Source organism: Tursiops truncatus, chromosome 11, assembly GCF_011762595.2.
Source record: "Tursiops truncatus isolate mTurTru1 chromosome 11, mTurTru1.mat.Y, whole genome shotgun sequence".
NCBI classification, from domain to species: Eukaryota; Metazoa; Chordata; class Mammalia; order Artiodactyla; family Delphinidae; genus Tursiops; species Tursiops truncatus.
In genome coordinates, this window is record NC_047044.1 from 41,382,686 (window position 1) to 41,407,341 (window position 24,656).

A 24,656-nucleotide genomic window follows, 5' to 3' on the forward strand; every position below is an offset into this window, starting at 1 on the left:
AGTCCGCATGCCGCAACTAAGAGGGTCTGTATGCCGCAATAAAGATCCTGCATGCCGTAACTAAGACCCGGTGCAGCCAAAATTTTTAAAAAATATTAAAAAAATAATACTATAGTGCATATTCAGAAGTTGCTAAGAGCAAAGCTTGAGGGTTTGCATCACAAGAAAAAAGAAAATTTTGTGACTGTGTATGATGATGGATGTTGACTAGACTTGTTGGTCATTTTGCAATGTGTACAGATGTCAAATCATTATGTTGTACACCTGAAAGTTGTATCATGTTATATACCAATTATACCTCATAAAAAGTTAAAAAAAAATGTTACTCCAGAGCTAGCAAGGAATTATATTTAAAATAACTCCTTTTTGTTAATGGCCAACCTTGATGATACAGTCAGATAAAATTAAAACATTAATAAAAAGAAAGTTAACAAAAAAAATAGATGTATTTCAGTAAAAGTTCTATAGGTACAATAATTAGCTCAATTATTTGACACGATAGACTCTGGAAGGTCGTCACATGAACTGTACTAGTTAAGGAAGCTGCATTCCAGTTTATCCCATCTTGGTACCAAATAATTCATGTGCTGAGCCTATAAAACATTAAAAATACAAGGTTTGAACCATTTAAATCAGTTCAACTATCTCCATTCTTACCATTACCTTTCTGTTGAAATTCATTATAGATTATTTCTTTTACTAAGACTAATCAAAAGTTTATATAATGGTTAATGTGGAGTACAAGTTGAAAAGACATTAAACTTACAAACCACACCTCAAATACTTAAAGTTCATGAATGAAGAGAAGTTATCTAAAATTTTATATGGTAAGAAAAGATATTTTTAAATGCTCTGAAAATATACACTACTAGTGTATATTTGAAACTACTACTAGTTTCAAATTCCAAAACTGTGCAGTCATCTTGTCATAATTCTTTGGTACAAATGTAATTTCAATATATTTATATGACTTTTGGCAAACTCTATGGAGACTCACTATTTGCTGTAGTGAAAATTGGTTCTATTTTTTCAAAAATATAACACTAAATACTAGAAATGTATTCCTGGGGCATGACTCACTTTAGGAATGGCTATCTAGTAGCTAAGAGATGAAAAAATAACACTCTAAAGCAATTCAGATAATAAAACATAAGGTCATCTCATTAATTTTTTTCTCATGGGGACATTGGTCAGGTTTAGTCAAACTCCTCCTTTCTTATACTTTAGGCCTTGGGGTCAGCCTAATTTACCAATCACAGTGTTATGAACTTTTCAGAACTTCCTATTTAAAAATGTTTGGAAAAGCAAAAATTTCTCTCTATGATTTCAGAAGTGGCAGAGAGTTATGCTAGCATAGTCATGAAAACTAGCTTAGAGTTAAAGCTCAAGACTACACAAATCTTCAGTCAGTCAACAAATACTTAGAGCGCCCATCACACGTCAGGCACTATGGTAAGTTGACTTTCCTCTTTCCATACATTTACTAGCAGATACTAGACCATTCTGATCACTTTGGGTAAAAACACGAAGACTTGAAATTTTAAAAAAAGAAAATACATGGTTTTCTCAATTTCTTACAGTTTCCAATAAGATATTTGATATTTACTTTTAACTAATTAGACTCATTTATAAAAATTGGTTATAATCGCAAATAAATTTAAACTATTTTATTTTAGTAATTTAACCTTCTCTTCTTAGAGTAATCAGATAGAGGAAGAACTATTCATTGCAACATAAAAAGATGCCCTGATCCAGCAGGAGATAACCTACTTTTTGATTGGCATTTTAGATTATTATATGACTCGAACTCCTTTCATATTTAATTAGCACATATTCCTTACAAATTTAAGAAGTATGACTCAGAAAATACTACGGTCTATAGTCAAAATGAAAGAAAATTTGTCAATGGGCACAAAGATATTTATGAATGCACATTATTAAAAGATGATGTTTAAAACTTTAAAGTCATTTCACAGAAAGAGTCTGTTGCTGAAGACATGGTGGATTCTGAAGCTTTAAAAATGAGAATGGTTAACCAAAATTTAAGACTACCAATAGCATTTTCTTGCAGGTATTCATAAAATATTTATAAATTCCTAAATGCTCAGAGTGTAAATGTTAATTGTGCTTTGCTCTTAGATAATTTTGTATAATTTTTTGGTATATTTTTCCTGGATAGTCCAGCATTTGGGGGAGAGGAGTTCTCCTATAAACATCATGAAGGTGATTATCAAATTTAAAGGTCTTGAACTTTAAAAAAATGAGACAATCAATGACCAAGTCAAAAAATTACTAAAAGTTATTATGCATACTTGTGATATAAACTTGTGCTTCTCTGCAATGATCTTCTTAAAGAAACCAGAAAACTATTCAGCTATAAAAACAGATTATGTAATTTAATTTCCAAAAGTCAATAAGAATTCACTAATGAAAGGGTCACCAAAATCTGAAAATTACTCCAATACTAAAAAGACGAAAGTAAATAAACCAGTCTTTCAAAACGAATTCTTGCATGGAAAGGTTGAGCTTAAATGAGAAGTTTCTTCCATCTCTGAAAGTCTCTTAAAAAACCTATATTTTATTAAGGAATTCCCATCTTGGTAACCACATTTCACAAAGCACAATCAATACAGGCTAGTTTTACCTTGATATTCTGGGCATCGACATTAGCTCCAGCTTCCAGAAGAAGACTAATGACTGTGGTATTCCCTGCTAGTACTGCCCAATGCAGAGCAGTGTTTTTGTGATACTTGTCACCAAGGTTAACTGAAACATTGAATGTTAAAAGCAATCTAGTTGGATCCACACTGAAAAGGAAAAAAAAACACAACAACAACAACAACCCTAATTTCAATTATAGAAATCATTACAGATACTAAACTGATTGTGGTTGCATTCCATCTTGGAACACTTCTATTCTAACCTATTTTCAACAATTTTATAATGAGTAATGAGACAACATTCTTAATATGAAGTGTTAAATACATGCAACACCATATAACCTAAACTACTTCGAAGAGAGAGCACACTTCGTCCTGACATTTATTATTTTTCACCTAGGGATTAATGCCATTAATATCTATATAATTAAACAATTAAAAATTTAAATCTAGATTGCTCCAAAAATGATTTAAGGCAACTTACTAATTAGTATGTTAAAGTTGCCAATATGCAAATCACATAAAAATGAGTCACTTTTTAAAAAGAAGGTAACGTCCTCCATTCTTGGAAATTGTTAAAAGAAGAATACCTTAAGGATACTACAATTACCAACATAAAGGTAAACACAGAAACTCAAAACATCCAAAAAGGTAATTTATGTTATATACTATGTACTCATTATAAGAATTTTAAATATTAGTGAGTATAACATTAATTGCTTTTTCTCATCACTTATTTTACATTTTATTATGCTGAAAGTTATCTGAATAAGTATTTTATAAATGGTTACATACCTATGTGTTCTATAAGCTGCCCACATTAAAGGCGTCATCCCATTCTGATCCATCATATCTACATCCTGATAGAGTAAAAAGAAAGTCAGACAGTAAAAACTTTTAAGTTCCTGCCAAATTTACTGAGAAAAATATAATATACACATCACAGGAGAAGCCAGCGTAATAACAGTACTCAATCGAGGGTGATTTATGAAACTTTTTCTTTCTTAACTTTAAAATAAAACTATTATCACTGAATATTTTAATTAATGTGGATATAAGTATCTAATTGACATATATTAAGTATATATTCAATATTTAATTAACTTCTATTTCTCGTTTTCCCTTTTAAGATGCTTCACTCAGCCTTTCAATGTTTTCATTTAAAGATCTTAGCATACTCTTGATCTTTCACCCACAAAGGATCGATTAAATAAATGACTTATGTCTCTGAAAAACTTATTTATACTAATTCATGATAGGAGGGAATAATAAAACCCTGCTTATTCCTAGGCATTTTAAAACAAAGAATAAATTCAATAAACTTCAACAGATTCAAAAAAGTTTGTTTGCTTTTTATCACTATCACTACACATAAATATTTTTAGAATTAACTAATTCTACAAAGTTTGTGGTGAAAAAGCAAGGTAATAAAGCAATCCTCTGTCTCACTCCCCACGATTTTCACTTTTTTTAGCTCATTATTTTGGTCTTTACCTCCACATGTTTAAAATATGATACCTGAATTGCTACTTTTTGATTTTTCAGTTTTAGGCATTACCCTAAATATGCATATTTTCCATATCCTCAATATGTAAAATAGCAAATTCTCTCTTTCTTCTCACTGCCCCATCACAAATATGCACCTTTCCTATTCTTTCCTCTGAAAAGATCTACTGTAATTCTGGTTCTATAAATATTTGATATTTACATTACTATAAATATATATGAATACTATTCCCAACAAAGTATGTAGCAAACTATGATTACTTTCCTCTCCTACCCAACTTTTTTGCTTTCCTTGGTACTGCATTTTTTCTCCCTTTTGCTTAGTTTTCTTTTTCTTTCTTTTTAGCAAATTAGAATTAAAACTACTACCTGTTCAACCAAAACTCTTCTCAAGTTATCTAAATCTCCTTTCAAGACAGGCTGATGTATCAGGGATTCTATCAGTTTCACTTGCCTAAAATTCCTTCTCCTGATCCACTCCAATCTGCCTGAGGCACCTGTCTCATTAACTAGAACAGGACTTCTTTGAAGACAGAAATTATTTTAAATTCATCTTTGTATTCTCAGTGCCCAGAAGAGTAGATAATCAAAAAACATTTGTTAAATGAAAAGACATGTTTATCTATCTACTCTTCCAGACTTCGGAAAGGCATGGGCTTTAGAATAAGACAGACATGATTTTGAATTCCTAGCTCTACCACTTAATAACTATAAAACTGGCAAAATTACATTAATTCTCTGAAACTCAGCTTTCCCACCTACAAATGTGAATACAAATAATGGCTTCATAAGACCCCTGTGAGGATTAAATGGAATAATGTGTGTAAAGCAAACTAATTCCATAGCCTGGAACACAACAGACATTCAATAAATATTAAGTTTCCTCTTCTTCCCTTCCCCATCTCCCATTCCTGGATTACATTAAACCAGCAGATCTTATCCAAGTTATGTTATCTAATTTACCAGTCAGTGGAGAGAGGACAGAGTTATAGTGAGTACACTATAAAACACTTCATAACTCTGTGTAGCAGTTCTCTGTAAGCTACTATTACTGATGGGAGTATGTCTCAAATATCCAAATGTATTGAGGCAGAAAAAATGCTGAGAACGACCACATTGACAAGTGACAACACATATCCTTGGACATCATCAGTTTTAGTCTCTTTCATGAAAACTGTAGTCAAATGTTATGCCTTATCACTACACATCTATTTCTAAATTTATTTTACGTGTTGTTGGGAACATCTCATGTAACCTCACTCAATAGTTACATTATACATGTTGATTTTTTCCACTAAAAATCTTAAAAAAAAATCTTCTCTGAAGAAATGACATACTTCCTTGTTTCTTAGACGAGAGTTAAGTTCTGTCACTTATTTTACTTCCTTCACTGCCCTGGTTTGAAGAAAGCTCAACTAAATTTGATGTCCAATTAAAGCAAACATGTAAATTCTTATATTTAAGTTTCTTCTTCCTTTTTAGTTGTAAGTCTTTTCATATCCCTTTTAAAAAGTGACAGTATTTAAAATATTAATAAGTAAAATAAAAAATGTAAAATTATGCCACATCTGTAGAGTACTAAAAGAAAAATGAAATTCAACCTTTTCTTTCTTTGGGTCGGGATTTAAAACTTGGTACTTCTTTTCCAAGTTCAGCCTGGACGTATGAGTATTCTCTATTAGGAAGAATTAACAAGCCCAGATCAAAAGGTTATGGTAATTCCATGATCAACAGGGCTCCATTACTTAGCATTTTCCCCTTTTTTTCCCTGAAAATCATCCAAAAGAATTGGTAGTGAGCACTGAATATATTTAACAGTATAACTAACATGAAACAATTGTGAAGAATAGAATGACAAACTGAATGGAAATGTCACAAGCCCTAAGAATGTAAATTTGATAAAATTAACCAAAAATGGGGGGAAATGGAAAAAGGCTGAAAAGAAAGTATAATGAGTACCTAATCTGTAATAGCTATGAGTCAAAGGATATTATTTAAAGCTGAAAAATCAAGTAATAGAAATTTATCAGAACAAGTTAACACTAAGAAAAACAGTATAATTGACTAATGTCAATGTAAGACAGGGAAGAGAACGAAGAAATTAGAAATATACTAATTTTATTACTGCTTATAATTGGGAACTAATCAGAACTAATAAAAATTGAGCAAACATCTGATTAAAGTGAGGGAGAAAAAGAGAACTGTGTGACTGAGGAAAGAATTACCAAGCAGAAGAAAAGAGCAAGCACAAAGGCCCTAAGACAGAAGCTTATCAGAGCTGTTCAACGAACAGCAAGAAGACGGGTGTGGTTAAAGCAGTAGTGAGGGGGAGATGACAGAAGATGAAATCAGAGGTATCCAGGGCTAGACCACACATGGTTCAATAGGCCAGAGAAGGACTTTGGTATCCATTTCAAGTATAATGTAATGCACATTAGAGTGGTTTTCTTTTACAATATTTTAGCATATAGATTGAAAAACAGTCTGGAAAAATATAAACTAAACTGTTAAAGGAAGTGATCTCAGTGGGGAGAGGAGGTAAAGGAAGAGGTGGGATTTCATTCTCTAAGTCATACTCTTCTATTATGTTTGAATATTTTACAATAAGTATGTGTTACTTTTCTAAGCAGAAAAAAAAACTCTTACTCATGAAAAAGAAAACTACTTGTCAGACATTTATTAACATTATCATGCATTTACTGCACAAGCGGTACTGTGACAAAAATCTCTGCCCTTGAAGAATTTTATAGCCTACATACTATGTCAGAGTTAAAATGATTACTGAAACATCCAAACTCCAAAATCAATAAGCTAACAAAAATAGTGAAAACTTTACACCACTTTTCCTACCCAGTTAAAAACTGGAAGAAAAAAAGTGAACATGTATTGTAAACTTATATCTGTAATACAGAAGGCCACTGAAGACAATGCCACGTGCAACAGCGCCATCTACTGCTTCAACTGCCAGTCTAGAAGGAACCGTAGGAGAACAAAGATGATCCCTTGTGGTAGCTGGTCTCCAAAGATGGCCCCTAATAAACCTCCCTTCCCAGTATTCACGCCCTTGTGCTCCCTCAATGAACATGCGCTGGCGCTGTTACTTGCTTTAACTGACAGAATGGAGCAGAAATGCTGTTATGCCAGTTCAAAACGTCAGACAGCTTCTGCTCTTGCTCTTTTGGGCACTCTGAGCCACCATGTAGGAAGTCTGGCTTCCCTGCTAGAGAGACCACATGGAGGGGTATCTTGGAGAAGAAATTCTAAGACTGCATGGGGAAAAAGAGAGAGGCCTAGCTGTCAACTGAGCCCAGCCTTTTAGCCATTCCTATCAAGATATAAGGTATGCAAGTGAGCCATCCTCCAGCCCAGCTGAGCCCCCAGACGACTGCAGCCCCCTGCCATTATCACAAGAGGAACCACCCAGCCAAGCCCAGTCAACCCACAGAATTGTGAAATACAATGGTTGGTTGTGTTCTAAAGCCATTATATTTAGGGGGTAGTCTGTTTACACAGTAATGGATAATAAACTCCCCCTTCCAGCAATTAATTTAACCAGTCTATGCCTCGTTTCCTTAGCAATAGTGTACAACACACAACTGTCACTGGCTGTCACTGCCAACAGCAAATACCTTAAAGGATTCATAAAATAAATACTATTCAAATTCTAAATCTAATATTTTAAATTGAAATAACAAATATATGTTAATAGCACTGAATTAAAATCATTTGTCTTTCTCTTATGATAAGTTCCTTAGCTATAAAACTAATGTTTAAGTACAATGAGAGAAAACTCATGAAAGAAAAACTGAGTGACATTACTTTTAACAAAATACATGTTATTGAAACAAATGAAAATCATGGTACACAGAAACTGATAATATTTAATATGATTATAGTCACTACATATTCAGGAGAAATCAGGAAGAATCACTTAAATCATGAGAACTTTTCTGACATGTAAGAAGCAGTATTTTATATAGCAGAAACAGAGAAAATGACTTAAGGAATGTATCCCCCTTGAGAGGGACTTAATACAGAAAATAACCAGTAATATATTCAAAAAAGTTTAAATGAATTCAGATGATATATTCAAAAGATGTAATTAAGGGAAAAAAATAGATACTTAAAATTTCTCCCTTACTTTCTGGAATTCATCTCTGTCACTACTGGAAATTAAAAAAACCCACCTTAATGGATCATTATCTAGATCATAACTGGTTTTCATATTTTTATGTTAACTACATTAAACAGCTCAATATCAAACTAACTATATATTTATTTATTCTCTTCATCCATCAGAAAGTACTATTTAAATATCACTAGACTGTTACACTTGTTAACACCAATAATATTAGGTATTTAAACCATGAAGAACGTTTGGTCAAAATCTACCCCATTGTGACTTTTTTTTACCTGTCCTTTTGCTATGAGATAAGCAACAATTGAGGTATGTCCAAACTGGGCAGCCAGATGAATACAGCTACATCCTTCTCCGTCAATTAATGAAGGATCTGCACCATATTTCATTAGTTGCACGACCATAGATAGATGGCCTTGTCTAAAACGTAAAAGAATAAACACTTAAATATATAAAGTTATTTCAAACAAGAAACTCTGGAAAGATCTTTTTTTAAAAAATAGGGTAATGGTGGAAAAGATTACACAAATCTTATTTTATGTTATTTTAAAATAGGTATATGTCAAGACACATTTAGGATTTTATGTTCTTAAGTCTTAACTGGTATAAACGGTTTTTGAAAATTTATAGATACTCATAACTTCTTTAAATATGTAATAAATAGTTACTATATTCTAGTAATCCTATTCCAATATGACCTTAATTGTCCCATGAACTAGATACTTCTTTCACTGTAAACATATGTAGGCTGCAAAAGTATTCCAAAGTTTAACACCATCTTATAATTAACTGGATTAATATCAGCATGGTTAATTCCTTAAGGACACTTTGGACAATAAACTTTGCTTCCAATGCAGGTAACACTGGACAGCAATACATTAGCACATTATTGATATTAATTACTGGCATAACAAGTTCTCCCATTCACTTCCTCATATTCTTTTTAAAGCTACTTACAGTTATAGATTGCTAAAGGAACCAAAGGGGAAAAAAAAATCCAGAATTAAATTTAAACCTTGTGGCCCAGTGCAATGGAGTTGAATTTAGGTCTCCTCCAAGTTGATCCACAATAGCACCTTTCGAAATATAGTATCTATAAGACAAAATTTTAAATAATTAAGACAACTTTCATTTTCAATTTTAAGAAACTGTATGAAAAATAAAGAAATGTTTTTCATTTTAGATCTCATGCTAGTTTATGCCTTGGACAATAAACAATCTTTTGTGAGTTTTTAAAATACATTAGCAGAATTTTACATCAAACATATCACTCTCTTTTGTTCCACAAGTAAAAGAAAAGTAATTTTTTAAATTACAATAAAGAATAGCAAAGCCAAATAACAATCATATAAAAAAGAAGGCAGTCAGAGAACCACAAAGATTTGGATCCTACAGCAGCATCAGGTAGAATTTTGGAATTACAACAGCTGTAGAGCAGGCCAGACACATAGCCTACCATGGGTAGAAGCTCAGCTTTTTAAGCTCAGCTTTACTTTCCTCACAAGATTACTATAGATTAAATCAAACAACATATGTGAAAGAGTTTTATACACTGTAAAGTATAACATAAACGTTCTTTATGATGCCTTATTTGTTATGCTTTTAAAGCTGAGTTGCTTTAAAAAGAAACAGCAACCTCATTTCTTACTATATTCATGTCATAACATCTTGATATTCTCTGAAATGAACAGGACCTAGCTGCTTATATAATGCTTGTTTTGGAACTGATCAATGCAATGAATCTTGAATACAAATGATTTCAAGGCATTTGATGGCAAATGTTTGACATATGTATATTATTGAGGTTCTTAAACTGTTCTAAGTGATTACTGCTTTAGATCACTAATGCATTCACTCTTAATGCTCATAGTTCCAAACATTTAATATATTCAGTACTTACAAGCTTGATTCAGATATTTTCTGCTTTATACATTTAAGTTGGTGCTTTTAAAGCATTATGCAATGAAGGGCCCAATTCCACTCTATCATACAGTTTGAAGTAACTTAAAATATTTCTAGACTAAAATATTTCCAGTCCAAAACATCAGACAGTCTGAACACAAACATTCAAATGCTCCTAAACTGTTTCTTAAGGTACCCAGTAGACATTAATGCAATAATTGAAAATGATTTTTTGAGCCCAAAGAGAAGTACAGCACAGCCAAAGAACAGCTTTGATAGGAAATATTTTCTTTAAAATTCCAACTAGAAAGTTTTCTTAAGCAATTTTATTACCTTCTCTATAGTTAATATATCTGTGTTCCTGAGACGTATTTTTACTCACATTTCAAATCCTTGCTAGGACTATGGCAATGAGTGATTTCCAAACTAGTTCTAAAGTACAACTTTTTTTTAACAAGGATAGGGGAAATTTTTTTTCTTCATGATAAAGAAGAGTAACTTCTATCACCTTTTCATTGTAAACCTCTGGAAGAAAAATACTATATTTTTATAACATGTTATTTTTTTGTAGCTTTAAGACCCTAGTTCAAACTATAAAATTCTGAGAAGATTGTATAATTCTTATTTTTAAACTCAAGCCTCCTTGCAATACTATAAGATGGTTATTATCAAGAAATGTACTTGCGGGTACTAATGATCCCTAGATTTTGAGAAGAGAATATCAATGAACAAGAGATAGCAACAAATACTTGAAAGATGAAAAGCAAAGCGCTAAAACCCAAATGTCTCCAGAGGAGAACACCAATAAGAAGCAAACCAGAATATGTTATAAAACCCTAGAAAGGCTAAGGGATTAAAGGCAATAGTCACCTCAAAAGAAAGTAATAAGAAGCTGGACTGTAAACAGAAACACTGGTTCAAAGTCAATATAAGCTGCTGAAAAATTGTTGTTTTCTAACTTATATTCTCACTGAAAGTGAGTGTGTATTTAGCATCACAATAGGCATTTTAGTGACATGGAAGCAATCAAGCAGCTGACAAAGCTAGACTAGTTTTCTTTGTGCACTGTCATCTTAAAATGTGACTACTTAAATTTTTAATATTATTATAGTGATAATTCAAACTCTTCTATTAAAGTTCAGATTCATTCTAATGTCTCTAAACTTCTCATGCTCCTGTTGATTTTAACATTCAGCCATTCAGTATTTGCCAAAAGGTGTATTCAGTGCATCTTTCCAGAGAAATTTAAGACTCAAGGAATTACATCACAGAAACACATGGGACACTGAAAACGTTGCAATGAAAGTTTACATGCTAAAGGGACATTTGGGAGGTTCCTAAGTCCCACAACTTCCAATCAGCTTTGTTATGTCTCTCCTAAATATGAATGGTCAAACATGACCAGATAGTTGAGGAAAGCTTCAAACATGGAAGGAGACCAAAATAAACAGAAGAAGCCCAAAATAGACAATATATAGAGAAGAGCTTAAAAAACTAAAGTTATAATAAATAGTCTCCAAAAAATAAGAGAAGATAATATACTCATGACATAAGAACAAAACATTTTTTTTAAGTGGGGTGGGGGGTAGAGATCAAGAGAGAATGCTTCAAATTGAAAATGCCATAGATAAAATTAGAAATTCAAAAGAAGGATTAGAAGATAAATTAAGAACATCTCCCTAAAGCACAATAGCTATAAAAGGACCATATCAATGCACAATAATGTAAACTTTCACAAAGTGGGGAATAAAGAATAAGAGCTTATATGTCGCCAGGGAAGAAGAATAAGCCACACACACACTGTGCTCTTAGAAATTATAAGCTACATATTTTTTAACAAAGCCCCATATTCATTAACAACACCTTGACTTGAAATCAAACAGAGACTACAAGCATTATTAGCTGTTGTTAACAAAGAATCTTGAAGTAACAGGAGACTGCTGAAGACCAAAGCCTGCACTAATCCTTTTTATTTCATTATATCAGGGTAAAATCTAAGAAATAGTTAAAAGACTTCCACTTGAAAACACTAGGAATATAAGACATCCAGGCCAGGTGAAGGTCTCCTCCTTTCCAAATTATACTTACTTTAATATCTTACCAGCATGAAAAGTGACCCAACTAACTCTGCTTGAAGCAAGCTCCTACAGTACGTCCTGATGGAACATAACTGTTACAAGGGACACTTCTCCATGGGTCTCTGGTGGCTCCCATATGTCTTGCTGAGTATATGAGAAGACTGCAAGGTCCTGACCACTCTACACAGGCCATTTCTGAGTTCTGTTTGCATCAAGCAACCTTGAGAGATGAGGTAACGTCTCCCTCTGGGACAAAGAGCGACTTTGCTTCCCATGTACTATAAAAGCAATGAATATCCACTGTGTGTGCTGCATTGACCATAACAAGCCACTCCCATAGGACCCAGGGAGCTATGCAAATATGATGTTCATGCTATTTGCTGTGCTATGAATAATAAAGTCCTTGGTCTCTACCTGAGTCATGTATCTTCTGCCAGCATCCATGAAATAGTAATACGCTGTAGCTTCTAAGAAGGGTGTAATTCTAGACTGAAAAGTAAAAAATTAATCTTGAGGCTATAAATACCAGTTAATATAGAAAACTGCATTTACTCACCATTATGTTTGTTTTAGGAAAGTAACTTGCTAAACTACGAATTGTAAGAAATTAAGTTTACCCCCCTGATTGGGAGATTGTGACTGACATATCTACAGTACTACGTACAAAATAGATAACTAATGAGAACATGCTATATAGCACAGGGAACTCTACTCAGTGCTCTGTGGTGACCTAAATGGGAAGGAAATCCAAAAAAGAGGGGATATATGTATACATAAGGCTGATTCACTTCACTGTACAGCAGAAACTAACACAACGTTGTAAAGCAACTATGCCCCAATTAAAAAAAAGAAATTAAGTTTACCCCTCTGAAGACATAATATACACAGACACTGTAGTTATTAACCCATTCTATAGTTAGTGACTTTATTCTGTAACCTCACTTGCCCATAAGTGGTGGAACAATCCATAAGGCAGGCAACATCAAGACTTTTTGTCTGTATTTCTCATTTTAGAGTTTCTTATTTATTTTTAAACACAAGACAAATGTGAATTTTTTGATCAATAGAATGAGATCAAATATATCTTAACTATAACACTTGAAGCAAAAAAATAATAAAGTAATGCTTTAAAATTCCGAGAAAACTAAGCTTAATCTAGAAGTCTACACTCAGCCAAACAACCAATAAGGTTTGAGGGCAGAAGAGATAGTAACTTCAAAAGATTTACCTCCCAAGCACTCTCTCTCAGAAAGTTTCTGAAAAACGAGCTCTACTAAAACCAGAGAGTAAACGAACAGAGAGAAAAACCTGAGATCCAGGAAACTGAAACCAACACTGGAGCAAAGGGATTTCCCAGAATGATTGCAAAGGGATTTCCCAGAATGATTGCAAAGGTAAGTCTCAAGACAATTGTTGTGCGCAGCTCTCAAGAGCAGTCTGGGCTGGAACAGAAAGATGGAGAAATTCAGGAATGATTTCATCCTACCTACTCCACCAAAAAAGGAACCAATAAATTATTTGATACTGTTTGCATACACAGATGGGTTTTACAGTTCTGTCTATGAGTATGGGAACAATTAGTTCCAATATACATAAAGTTAAACAAATGAAAAAAGAAAGCAACTATTACTTCTGACAAAAATAAAAATTCTACAGGAAAAAAACAGATATCATAGAACACTTCTGGGCTTATCAGTGATAATTTACATATGCACAACAATTTAAACTTTGCATAGTAATTTAACTAAAACTATAAAGAGGACAGAGGAAGAAGTATTAGTGGTGCGGTGTTCTAGGACATCTAGTTATCCCAAAAGAGAAAGTCAAAATATAATAACTGATAAATCAAGAAACAGCACAAAAACTGGCAATATTTATTAAAATTCAAAATTCATCCTCCTTACTTTCCTTCTCCTAAGAATTCTACAGATATATAAGAACATAAGCAAAATGGTATGTGAACAAGGTATTATTTACAACACTGTATAAAATAGTAAAAACACTAGAATCAATCTAAATGTTCACCAATAGGTAAACCATTAAATAAACTAAGTCAATACAATTAAACATTATACAGCTTTTTAAAAAGAATGATGTAGCTCTAGTTGCACTGATATGAAAAAATTTGAAGATACATAAATTAAATGAAAAGAGCAGAAAAGCATTTGCTATCATTTGTGTAAAGAAAATAACTTTCTAGATAAAAGTAACAACATAAAAATGTAATATACAAGAGTAAGTACTGAAGAAACAGCTAAAGTACTGAAGATAGTTACTTCTTAGGTACAGGACCCAGGGGGTGGGGGGGGGGGACTGCTGTTTCCATTGTAAGTTTTTAAGTACTATTTGATTTTTTAAAATTGTTTATGCACTATTTTGATTAAAGTAACAGTAATTTAAAAAAATACAGATACTACAGAAGGCTAGATAATTTGAACCAACCCTCCAATTAAAGAAAACTAAAAACAAGCTCAACAAAATAAAGAAATATTTCCTAAAAGCAAATATTTCCTAAGAAGATTATGAGCATTTACCTGGCTAAGATTCAGGAGATTAAAACTGGGAGAAATTAGAAAACTGCTTGGGCACCATCTACCCTAGAGACAATTTGCTGATACAGAAGAGTTGGCCAAGAGGCAAGCTAAGCAGACAAAAGCAAAATAAGGGCTGGGACCCCAAAAAGCTGCACTGTAGGAGTAATTAAGAAACAGAAGTAAACCTGGCTCTAGCATGGTCTTCAGCCACCTGAGTGATCCAGAAAATCTAAAGGCTTAAATTAAAGTTGGGCTTAGCAGAAACAAATGGTATCTTCTCATCTTAGGCCTCAAATTATTCAACAAATAAGTTTTTAAGCATAATGTCTATTATACATTCGAAGATAGTCAGGCACACAAAGGAATAATATAACAGATACAGACCCACACAGACTCCCAATGCTATCTTCTCAGACACAGATTATATAATAACTATATTTTCAAGTATAAGACAAGATGGAAAAGTACAGCAACAAATGAATCAAATAACGCAAGTTTAAAAAAAAATTAAAATTCTAGAACTAAAAAATAAACAAAATTGGAACTCAATGAATAGATTTAACAGCAGATTACACATAGAGAATAAATGAACTGGAAGATAAGTCAGAAGTTTCCAGAATGAAGCAGAGAAGAAAAGGACAGTACACACAGAAGAGAGGATAAGAGACACAGCATACAATGAAAAGGTCAAACATACATTTAACTGGTGTTCCAGGAGAGCAAAAAGAGAATGGGGCAGAAGCAATGTTTGAAGAAATAATGGCTGAGATTTTCCAGAACTGATGAAAACATTAATCCACGGAATCAAGAATTTCTTGCAATCTTATTCAGGGTAAATAAAAGAAATCCACACCTAGAAACATCATCATGAAACTGCAGAAAACTAGAAACAAAGAAAAAAAATCTTAAAAGCGGCCAGAAAAAGAGAAAGAAAGAAAAAAAAGTCTTTAAAAGTGTAATACTTAGACTGACTTCTCAATAGTAACAGAAGCCAGAAAACAGTGAGATGATATTCTCAATGGGTAAAAAACAAAAATAAAATTAAAAGAGCAGCCAACCTAGATTTCTATACCATGTGAAAATTTCCTTCACAAATGAAGATGAAATAAAAACATTTTCTGACAAACAAAAACAGAACTTAGACATCAAGAGACCTATACTGCAGGCAGAGGAAAGGTTAGAAATACAAGAAGGGAAAAAAGGAGCAAATAAAATGGAAATACGCTCTCCGGAAGAAAGTGATTCATGGATTTCAATGTGTTAGTTATTACTTGTTTAATCTTTCTTTAGTACTCTAAGGGCAAATTCTTTTACCTGATATTAACATCCTATTTGTCTCTAGACTCTGTACGCTGTACTTAAAAGGCACACCTGCAAGCAGTTCATTTCGGATTCATGTCTCTATCTAAAAATCTTATATCCAAATTGCCAGAGACTATTTCAGCCAGATTTACTAACACTTCCTTATCATCCTGACTCCTGCTTATCTAACCACCTCTTATTATTACTGAACAAGCAGATGAACAGTAAGTAATAAAAATAATTTATACTGAGTATATAAAGTATTCTTCAGTTATGCTGGTGTGAAATTAGTTTATTATTACCTGCTATTATTAACTCCTCTCTTTCCTTTTGTAGCTTTTACCCGTAGAATTCATATTTAGAATGTAAGCTACAAGTTAGACTGCCTGAGTTAAAGTCCAGACTCCAATCTTTATCAGTTTTATGTCACTGGTAGCATATTTAACCTCTTTATGCTTCAGTTTCCACATCATTAGGACAGCAGTAAAAATTGTTATTTTTCACACAGGGTTACTTCAAGAATTAAGATTTAAGGAAATATACATGGAAAAGCACTCAGCATAGTATCTGTCACATAATAAGCATTCGATATATGTTAAAAACAATTTTTTTCAGGAAAAAAGGACACAGAATCTACATTTTAAAAGCTATGAATTTTAGAAATTATATATTTTATAATTATTTCTAATAATTTTATAGTAATAACTAATTACCTAAAATATAGAAATGCTTACTTGACTAAATCTATTCTGTTATTGATGGCAGCCCAATGGAGGAGTGTAACATTTTCTTTGTCTGGTTGCCGTACATCATAACCTGCTTCCACCAATTCTCGGCAGCGTTCATATATTCCATATCTTGAAAAGAAAGAAAACATGTGATTGTTACCACTATTTGACAAGAAATTTAAAGCTGAAAATAGCATTTCCAGAAGAAACTAATGCTCCATTTTGAAACCTGGAAATTAAAATGGCTTTCTCAATATAAAATGTTACTTTAAAGATATCAATATTCCAACAGTTTTTATTACTAACCCATTTTATAATTAAAAATTTTTCATCTATAAGAATGTAATAACTCATGAAGTGGAAGAGAAAAGGATAACGTAAATAAAATGTCTATCAGTTATTTATTTTTCTTAATATCACCACTTATTCTACAAAACACTTAAGGCAGCTTATAAAAATACATACAGCTATGTTAAAAAATATTAAATCATAAAGAAGCAGTAACAAAGAGTTTATCAATGATTTAGAACAGCATTGAGAAAAGGATGTCTTACAACCTCAGGATTCTTTATTTACAAATTTAGCCTCAAAATTCGTAAGGCAAATAAGAAAGGAAGTGTAGGGGTGGGAGCAGGGCAGGTGCAGGAGTCCTGTGCGTTCAAGCCAATGAGACAGAAGAGAAAGTCTACTGGGAGAATTCGAGGAAAGACGTTCACGCTTAATAAAGGAGAAAGGTGCACGCAAATAACTTGACCTTTACCTCCCTTCCTGTTTTTGGTCATTCTGTGGCAGCATATATATTTTTTAAAACTTTGTATTATGGAAATTTTCAAGCATAAGCAAAAATAAAAAGAACAGTATGACAAACCACTAAGAATCCATCATGGAGCCTCAAAAACCATCAACTTCATCCTAAACAAAATACTGGATCCTTGAAAATACGAGACACAAAAACAAATTAAATGAGCTTTGACTATATTTGTAATTTCTTAAAGTGGTCTCCAAAATGGGGAGGTATACCACAGGGTGAGGTTGGGGGAAAGGTGGCCTAATAAAGGAACATTAGAAGCCAATATTAAAACTGTATTCGTGTCTTAGCTAATAGAGAAAGAAATTAAGCTGCACTAATATTTAATACAGCCTTCAATGCTGCCCTACAATGGCTCTGTACTACATGTGTACACGTACACACACACACACACACACACACACACACACACACACACACACACGCACAAGGTAAATCAACCTAAGGGAAGAACAAGAGTTCCACAATTCACAGGAGATGACAGAAGTTCCTTCAGCTCTTTGTTCTTTGTCAGAAAATTGTCTACATGTGCCCAGTTAAGTGAACTAGGCATATTACCTTAAAGAGCAGAATCTACCTCACACTTTGAATGAGACAAGTGATGATAAAAATCTTTTTAACTATACTGAGAATCGCTGGTTACTTTCCTAACATTTGAAAGTGAGTATGCATTTTCCTTTTAACAAAAAAGACAAGTGTTTCAAATCTGCTGGCTTTTTTGGGGAGCGGGGCACAGGTAGCGATGGCAAAGAACTGTGACTGGTATGCTATCAACCATATACAGTTGACCCTTGGACAACATGGGGGTTACGGGCGCCAACCCTCCCGCAGTCAAAAATCCACATATAACTTTACGGCTGGCCCTCCATATCTGCAGTTCCGCATCTGTGGATTAGACAACTGCAGACTGTTTAATACCGTAGTATGTATTTGTTGAAAAAAATTCGCATTTAAGTGTATCCAAGCTGTTCAAACTTGTGCTGTTCAGTGGTCCACTGTATTCTTAAGAAAGGTAAAGATAGTCAGTCTGTTCCCCTTCAAGGCAAAGAGGGTATTTCAGACACAGTGAGAAACTTAACTACTTTCATTTCAGAAAAACACCTACTATAAAGAGAATATTTTTTTAAAATTGTATGTTTGGGGCTTCCCTGGTGGCGTAGTGGTTGAGAGTCCGCCTGCCGATGCAGGGGACACGGGTTCGTGCCCTGGTCCGGGAAGATCCCACATGCCGCGGAGCAGCTGGGCCTGTGAGCCATGGCCGCTGAGCCTGCGCGTCCGGAGCCTGTGCTCCGCAACGGGAGAATGTTTCTATCATTATACAATACAGTTTCTGAAAGATCTTATACAACAACTGTAAAAACATTCTTATGTGGGCATACTAAAAAATTCTGAAACAATTTTCTAACATGTGTGAACCCATTTGCTGTAATTACAAAAATGTCAAAACCTGATTACTTTGCAAGAACTATCATCAGAAAATGTACATTTACAAGGTAAAGTTTAGTAAAATCTTTACTTAGTGAATAGTACTGAAAAGTAATTACTGTAACTTAATAAATGCAGCATATGTTGTAATTCTTCCATTAGGGAATCATGTATCTTTGTGAGATTTATCTTTTTTCCAGCCAAATAATCATGAAAACAAAGTATCTAAATAAAATAAATTTAGGATCAGATTTCCATACCACTGTAACATAAAATATTAAACTATCTAAAATAATAATGAGGAAGCATATTTAATTATACTACTCTTACTGTAAATAAGGTTAATTAATGAAAGACGTTAAAGTAAGACCTAAAGAAATATATACCCTAATTTCCCCCAAAATTATCTGCAAATTTAATGAAATTCTAATTAAAACCCCAAATGAATATCTCATGAATGTCCCAAGTAGAACCCTAAAATTCATTTGTGAGAGTAAAAGACCAAGAATAGCTGAGACAATTTTGAAGACTAAGAAATAATTAAAACAATGTGGTACTATACAAGATTAAATGGAAGAAAAAAAGAGTATTTAGAAATGGACTGCAGAGTGACATCACCATCATGGTGGAAGAAGACATTCATCGTTTTGTGCCCCCTCCAACAATAATAATTCAGCCTCTACCCATGGACCTCTGTGGGCACTATGGGATCCAGCACCATCGGCCAAGAGAGCTGGGAGAGTCTCACCCACCCATGCATTGGGTACCAGGCATACAGACCTATTCCTAGCTGTGGACCCTGCAGTGGCCCACGAACTGGCTCCAGCCACCATCTGGTAGCCCCAGTCACCACTGTCTTTCACAGTCACCACAGATGACAGAGCCTTTCTGGAAGTGCAGGTTTCCAGAGAAGGTCCAGCACATTGTTACAGGAAAAAAATATGAGTTTGGATACACTGAAGAGGAGTACTTAATCATGAGCTGCATGACTAGGGGCGGGAAGGGGCTGGGAGAGTGGCAGATGGGACTCTTGGAGGACATTAAAGGGACACAGGTCTCACTAACTTCTTTGCAGACTCCATCAAAATACGTAAAGAACTTTTACAAACTAATTATAGAAAGACAAAAGAACTCAAAATAGGTATATTTAAAATGGTTAATTCACACAGGAAGAAACCCAAATGGCCAATAAACATAGAAAATATATTCAATATCATTTGTAATCAGAGAAAGGCCTATCAAAAGAGAGAAAAACCATTTCACAGCTCTCAAACTGACAATGACTAGTAAGTGTGACAAAACTAGAACTGAGCAAAAATGCAGCGGAAAAAGAACTCATTTCCTGCAGATGGGGGTATAAATTGGCACAGCCACTTTGGAAAACCATTTGGCAAGAACTGGTAAAGCTGAAAAAGAACACACTGAACAAGCCAGAAGTTCCACTTGAGTTGTCTACCCTAGAAGAACTTTTGTTTATGTGCACAGGGGAACAGGTAGTGAGACATTCACTGATGCGATGCTTGAAATAATGAAACAGTAGAAACGATTTAAAGTATACCTCGATAAGGAATGATAGAATACTACAAAGCAGTTAAACAGGACAGATTAGGTCCTTATTTACCAACACTGATAAATCACAAAAGCTATATAGTTTTTTTGTTTGTTTTTAAAAAGCAAACTGCAAAAGGATATGTAGTGTAGAATACAACTTATGTAAATTTTAAGCATACATTATAATAGCATATTTTGTTTACAGATGTTTGTAGACATGTACAAGAATGTTCATGAGAATGATTCACAGCAATTTCAAGAGAGGTTTCCTCGAGGAGATAAGGAAAAGAGCATGCTGAGCAACCTGCAGCAATTACAGCAAAATGTTAGCATCTGCTTAATCTGACAGTTATATTCTTCTCTATACTTATCTGTAGGATTGAAATGTTTTAAAATTTAAATAAATGTTTTAAAAGGTAGAAATTATAGACAGCACACATAGATACTTTTCAAGAAAAAGCGTAATTAGAAGGGTATTTGAGGAATAAAGAAAAGTGGTTGTTTTTTTTCTTAACATGAAAGATCCTGCAGTGTATTTGCTGATGGAAATCATGCATTAGGGTGAGACACGTTAATGACAAAGGAGAGAAAGAATATATTAATAGGAGCAAAGTCTCAAAAGGAAAAACGAATGTAGAGCAGTATAATTTGTTTGCTAAATACAGTTGGGACAATGTGCTTTGATTTTTGACTACATACAACATTCAGGAAAGTAGGGTGACAGTGGACTAAGGACTTCCAAAAATTTGCCTCTCCACAAAAGTAATGAAAAAACTGGCAGTATCAACGTTTTCAGAACTCTGGAAAAGTTAACAAAAGGCTTTCAGCAATCCAAGGGATCTTTAGTCAAGAAAAACAGCTGAATTTCAGGAAGAACAGAGGACTGTGGTGTTTTAAAATACCACAGTCCCATCCTCTGCTCCCCAGCAGCCTTGAAAAATAAGTTGTATTCCTGGTACTGATAGCAGAGTGAGCAGAATAGGAATGGAGTTCCTTCAAAGCCTCATTCTCAAAGAGGAGTCATTATTTCACCTATATGGTGGTTCCCTGGAAGAGTCTACTTGAAAGGCTTATCTATTAGACCTCACCCAAACTCATTAAAACCTCCTTTCTGGGATGTTTGTCAAATGTTTTAACTTAACAGTTGTTTGAGAGGATGGAAAGCAGTTGGGACAAACAACAGACAAATCAAAAAGCTTAAGCAAAAGCTGAGGAATGAGATATCCACAGGGGCTTGAAAAGCTCAGACATATTCTTGGGAAGCTAGAAGGCCATGCACATATTCAACAAAGACTGGAGAAGGCCCTAAGCTCTCACTTCTGATTGACCTTGAGGTTCTTTGCAAGCAGAAAGTGAAGGCTAAGGCAGAGCTGTAAGCTGCCTGGCTGAGTGCTGAGTGTCTCAACTTGCACTTGCATGAAGAGTTCCTCGACAAAGATCAAGACTTACTGGTTCTAGGGATTTAAGAAGTCTCTGACCACTAACTAACCAAGTAGAGACTTCACTGGGCACACATGACAAAGATACAGACTTTATAGAATTAGTTCAGAAATGTTACAAACAACAACAAACCCTGGAGAACCTGATACCCAGAACTGCCATGTTACATTATTTGAACAGTCCAGTTTTCAACAAAAAATTACAAGACATGCAGAAGAGCAAAAAAGTATAACCCATGGGGAGCAGGGGGGAGCAATTAATAGAAACTGTCCCTGAAGAATCCCAGACATTGGACTTACCAGACAAAGACTTTAAATCAGCTATTTTAAATCTGTACAAAGAACTAAAGGAAAGTATGAAAACAATGTCTCACCAAGTACAGAATTATCAAATAGAGAATATCAAAAAGAGAAAGAAACGTATATTTCCCTTAAAATACAGATGTCAAAAAGAAAACAACTGCAACAAAAAACTTACTGTGTAGCCTTAACTATGTCCCACGTGCTGTAATCATCAATATGAGTTTTCCGTCCAAGGGGTTCACCATATCCATGGCTATAATGGCTTTGAGGTTTGATTTCCTGTTGAAGAAAAAAAATTACATAGAGATAAGAATTGAGAAATGAAGTATGAAAATATTTCAGTATTTTACTATTGCTTTTGTGCTGTTTGAAGAATGTTTGTTATTTAAAAGATTAAGTTTAACCTTATGCTGAAGTCTGTACTCTTTGGAGAAAAAGCATGTTCAAACAGATCTACCCCTTACATACAGTCTCACAACAGAAAAGCTACAAAACTGTAAATCAGTGACAAATCAGTAACTGAAATTCATCTTTAGCTCCACAGAACTCTACTTCTTCATCAAATCAACTCTCATTCTCTCAGACCAATTTTTCTACTATTCCAGCATAACCCCCTAGCTCTAACACTCTACTTCAAAACTTCCATCACATGCCAAATAAAGACTAAGGTCCTAAAAAAGGAACCCAGGTATATTATTCTATTATTCTCAGATATCACCTTTTCTTATATTCCTTCATGCTGAGGGCTTGTTAAGGCATCTACTATTAGGTGAATAAAGAACAATAGGGCATTCTAATAAAATGTAAATCTGCTTGAGTAGTTCTAAAAATGTCAACACCTTAAAGAAACTAATGTTTATATAAAAATTTAATTAAACGGCTTTATAGAATATTACATCCATTTAAAACTTATATGCTATGTGCAATTTTCTATTTAAAATACAAAATTTGTTATGCATAGTCAGCTTCCTCAATATAGCACTAATATACAATTACTTCTTTTATATGAAAACAGAAAAATTGAGCATGTTTGGTTCTACTACCATCCGTTCAAATTTCTATGATTCTGATATTTTTCTCTTACAGGCACACACACATAAATGAAAGGATAAGGCATAACAAGATATTTGGAGAGAATTAAATCCTTACAACAATTCATTCTCTCTTGGCCACTGATATTTAATAATACAAATTTATGGTATTTCATTGGAGAAAAAGTCGATTATCTTTAGCTCACTCTAGCCATTTAATCTATGTGGAAAATTCCAAAACTGATTGGTTTGAACCATACATTTAGAAGACTATCAACAATATTACTGAATATTTTCAACAATAGGGAATTTAAAAGTTTCACAAAAGCAAATTCAGCTTAGTATATAACCTTTCCTTATGAAAATGCCACCACCAATATTAAAATACCACCGTAATAATCATAAATCCACACTTGCAGAAGAAAGAAAATAGACATCAGACTTAAGCCGAGATTCACAACATATTACACATACTGTATATAATTTACTAAGTGATTTTTTTGAGAGATTGTTCTTGGACTCCATTAAAATAGAACTGGTTGGGCTTCCCTGGTGGCGCAGTGGTTGAGAGTCTGCCTAACGATGTAGGGGACACGGGTTCGTGCCCCGGTCCGGGAGGATCCCACATGCCGCGGGGCGGCTGGGCCCATGAGCCATGGCCGCTGAACCTGTGCTCCGCAGCGGGAGAGGCCACAGCAGTGAGAGGCCCGCGTACCGCCAAAAAAAAAAAAAAAAAAAAAAAAAACAGAACTGGTTAAATATGAACACAAGCAGGTATAGTATATTGGGTGTATACAACACTCTGAATAATTGATGAAGCTAACCAATACATAAGATTTACCCAATTTAATTTTTTAAAACTGTTCTATTTAATTTCTCCACTGAACTCCAGTTTTCAACTTCTCTATGCTCTATATTCAGTGGAGCAAGTTAAAAGAAAGACATTTCTCAGATCAGTAGCACTTCCTTTTTTTCTAAATTTTTTCTGATATTATTCTCCCCTACCATAAGGAAAATAACCTTTTAAACTTTCAATTCTGACTTTTTCTATAGGTCCATAAGACATCTGAAGGAAAATAAAAACCCGGCCATAGTTTACAAGCAGAATGAAATAAAATGTCCAACAAAACATGTACTGAAAGTTTGCTATAAACAAAGTCCTCTACAATGTACTGGGACCCCAAGCCAGGACAGGATAAAGCTAGTGCAAAGTTTAAGAGAGTGCCAAAAAACTCAATAATCAAGATTTTT

General features: G+C 33.8%; 1 protein-coding gene across 2 annotated transcripts in view; it reads right to left on the bottom strand.

Moving 5' to 3' along the window:
- Positions 1–24,656, bottom strand: part of ZDHHC17 (zDHHC palmitoyltransferase 17) — a 139,104-nt gene that overhangs the window by 82,052 nt on the left and 32,396 nt on the right. For both annotated transcript variants that reach the window (XR_012324284.1, XM_073788386.1), the window contains exons 2-7: positions 22,550–22,653; positions 16,855–16,977; positions 9,320–9,397; positions 8,580–8,724; positions 3,456–3,520; positions 2,645–2,807 (exon numbers count right to left, since the gene is read on the bottom strand). Coding sequence is in view for 1 of the 2 variants with exons in the window: in XM_073788386.1 (XP_073644487.1) it covers positions 2,645–2,807; positions 3,456–3,520; positions 8,580–8,724; positions 9,320–9,397; positions 16,855–16,977; positions 22,550–22,653 (678 nt within the window). In the remaining variant the exon portion in view is untranslated. The remainder of the gene's footprint in view (positions 1–2,644; positions 2,808–3,455; positions 3,521–8,579; positions 8,725–9,319; positions 9,398–16,854; positions 16,978–22,549; positions 22,654–24,656) is intronic.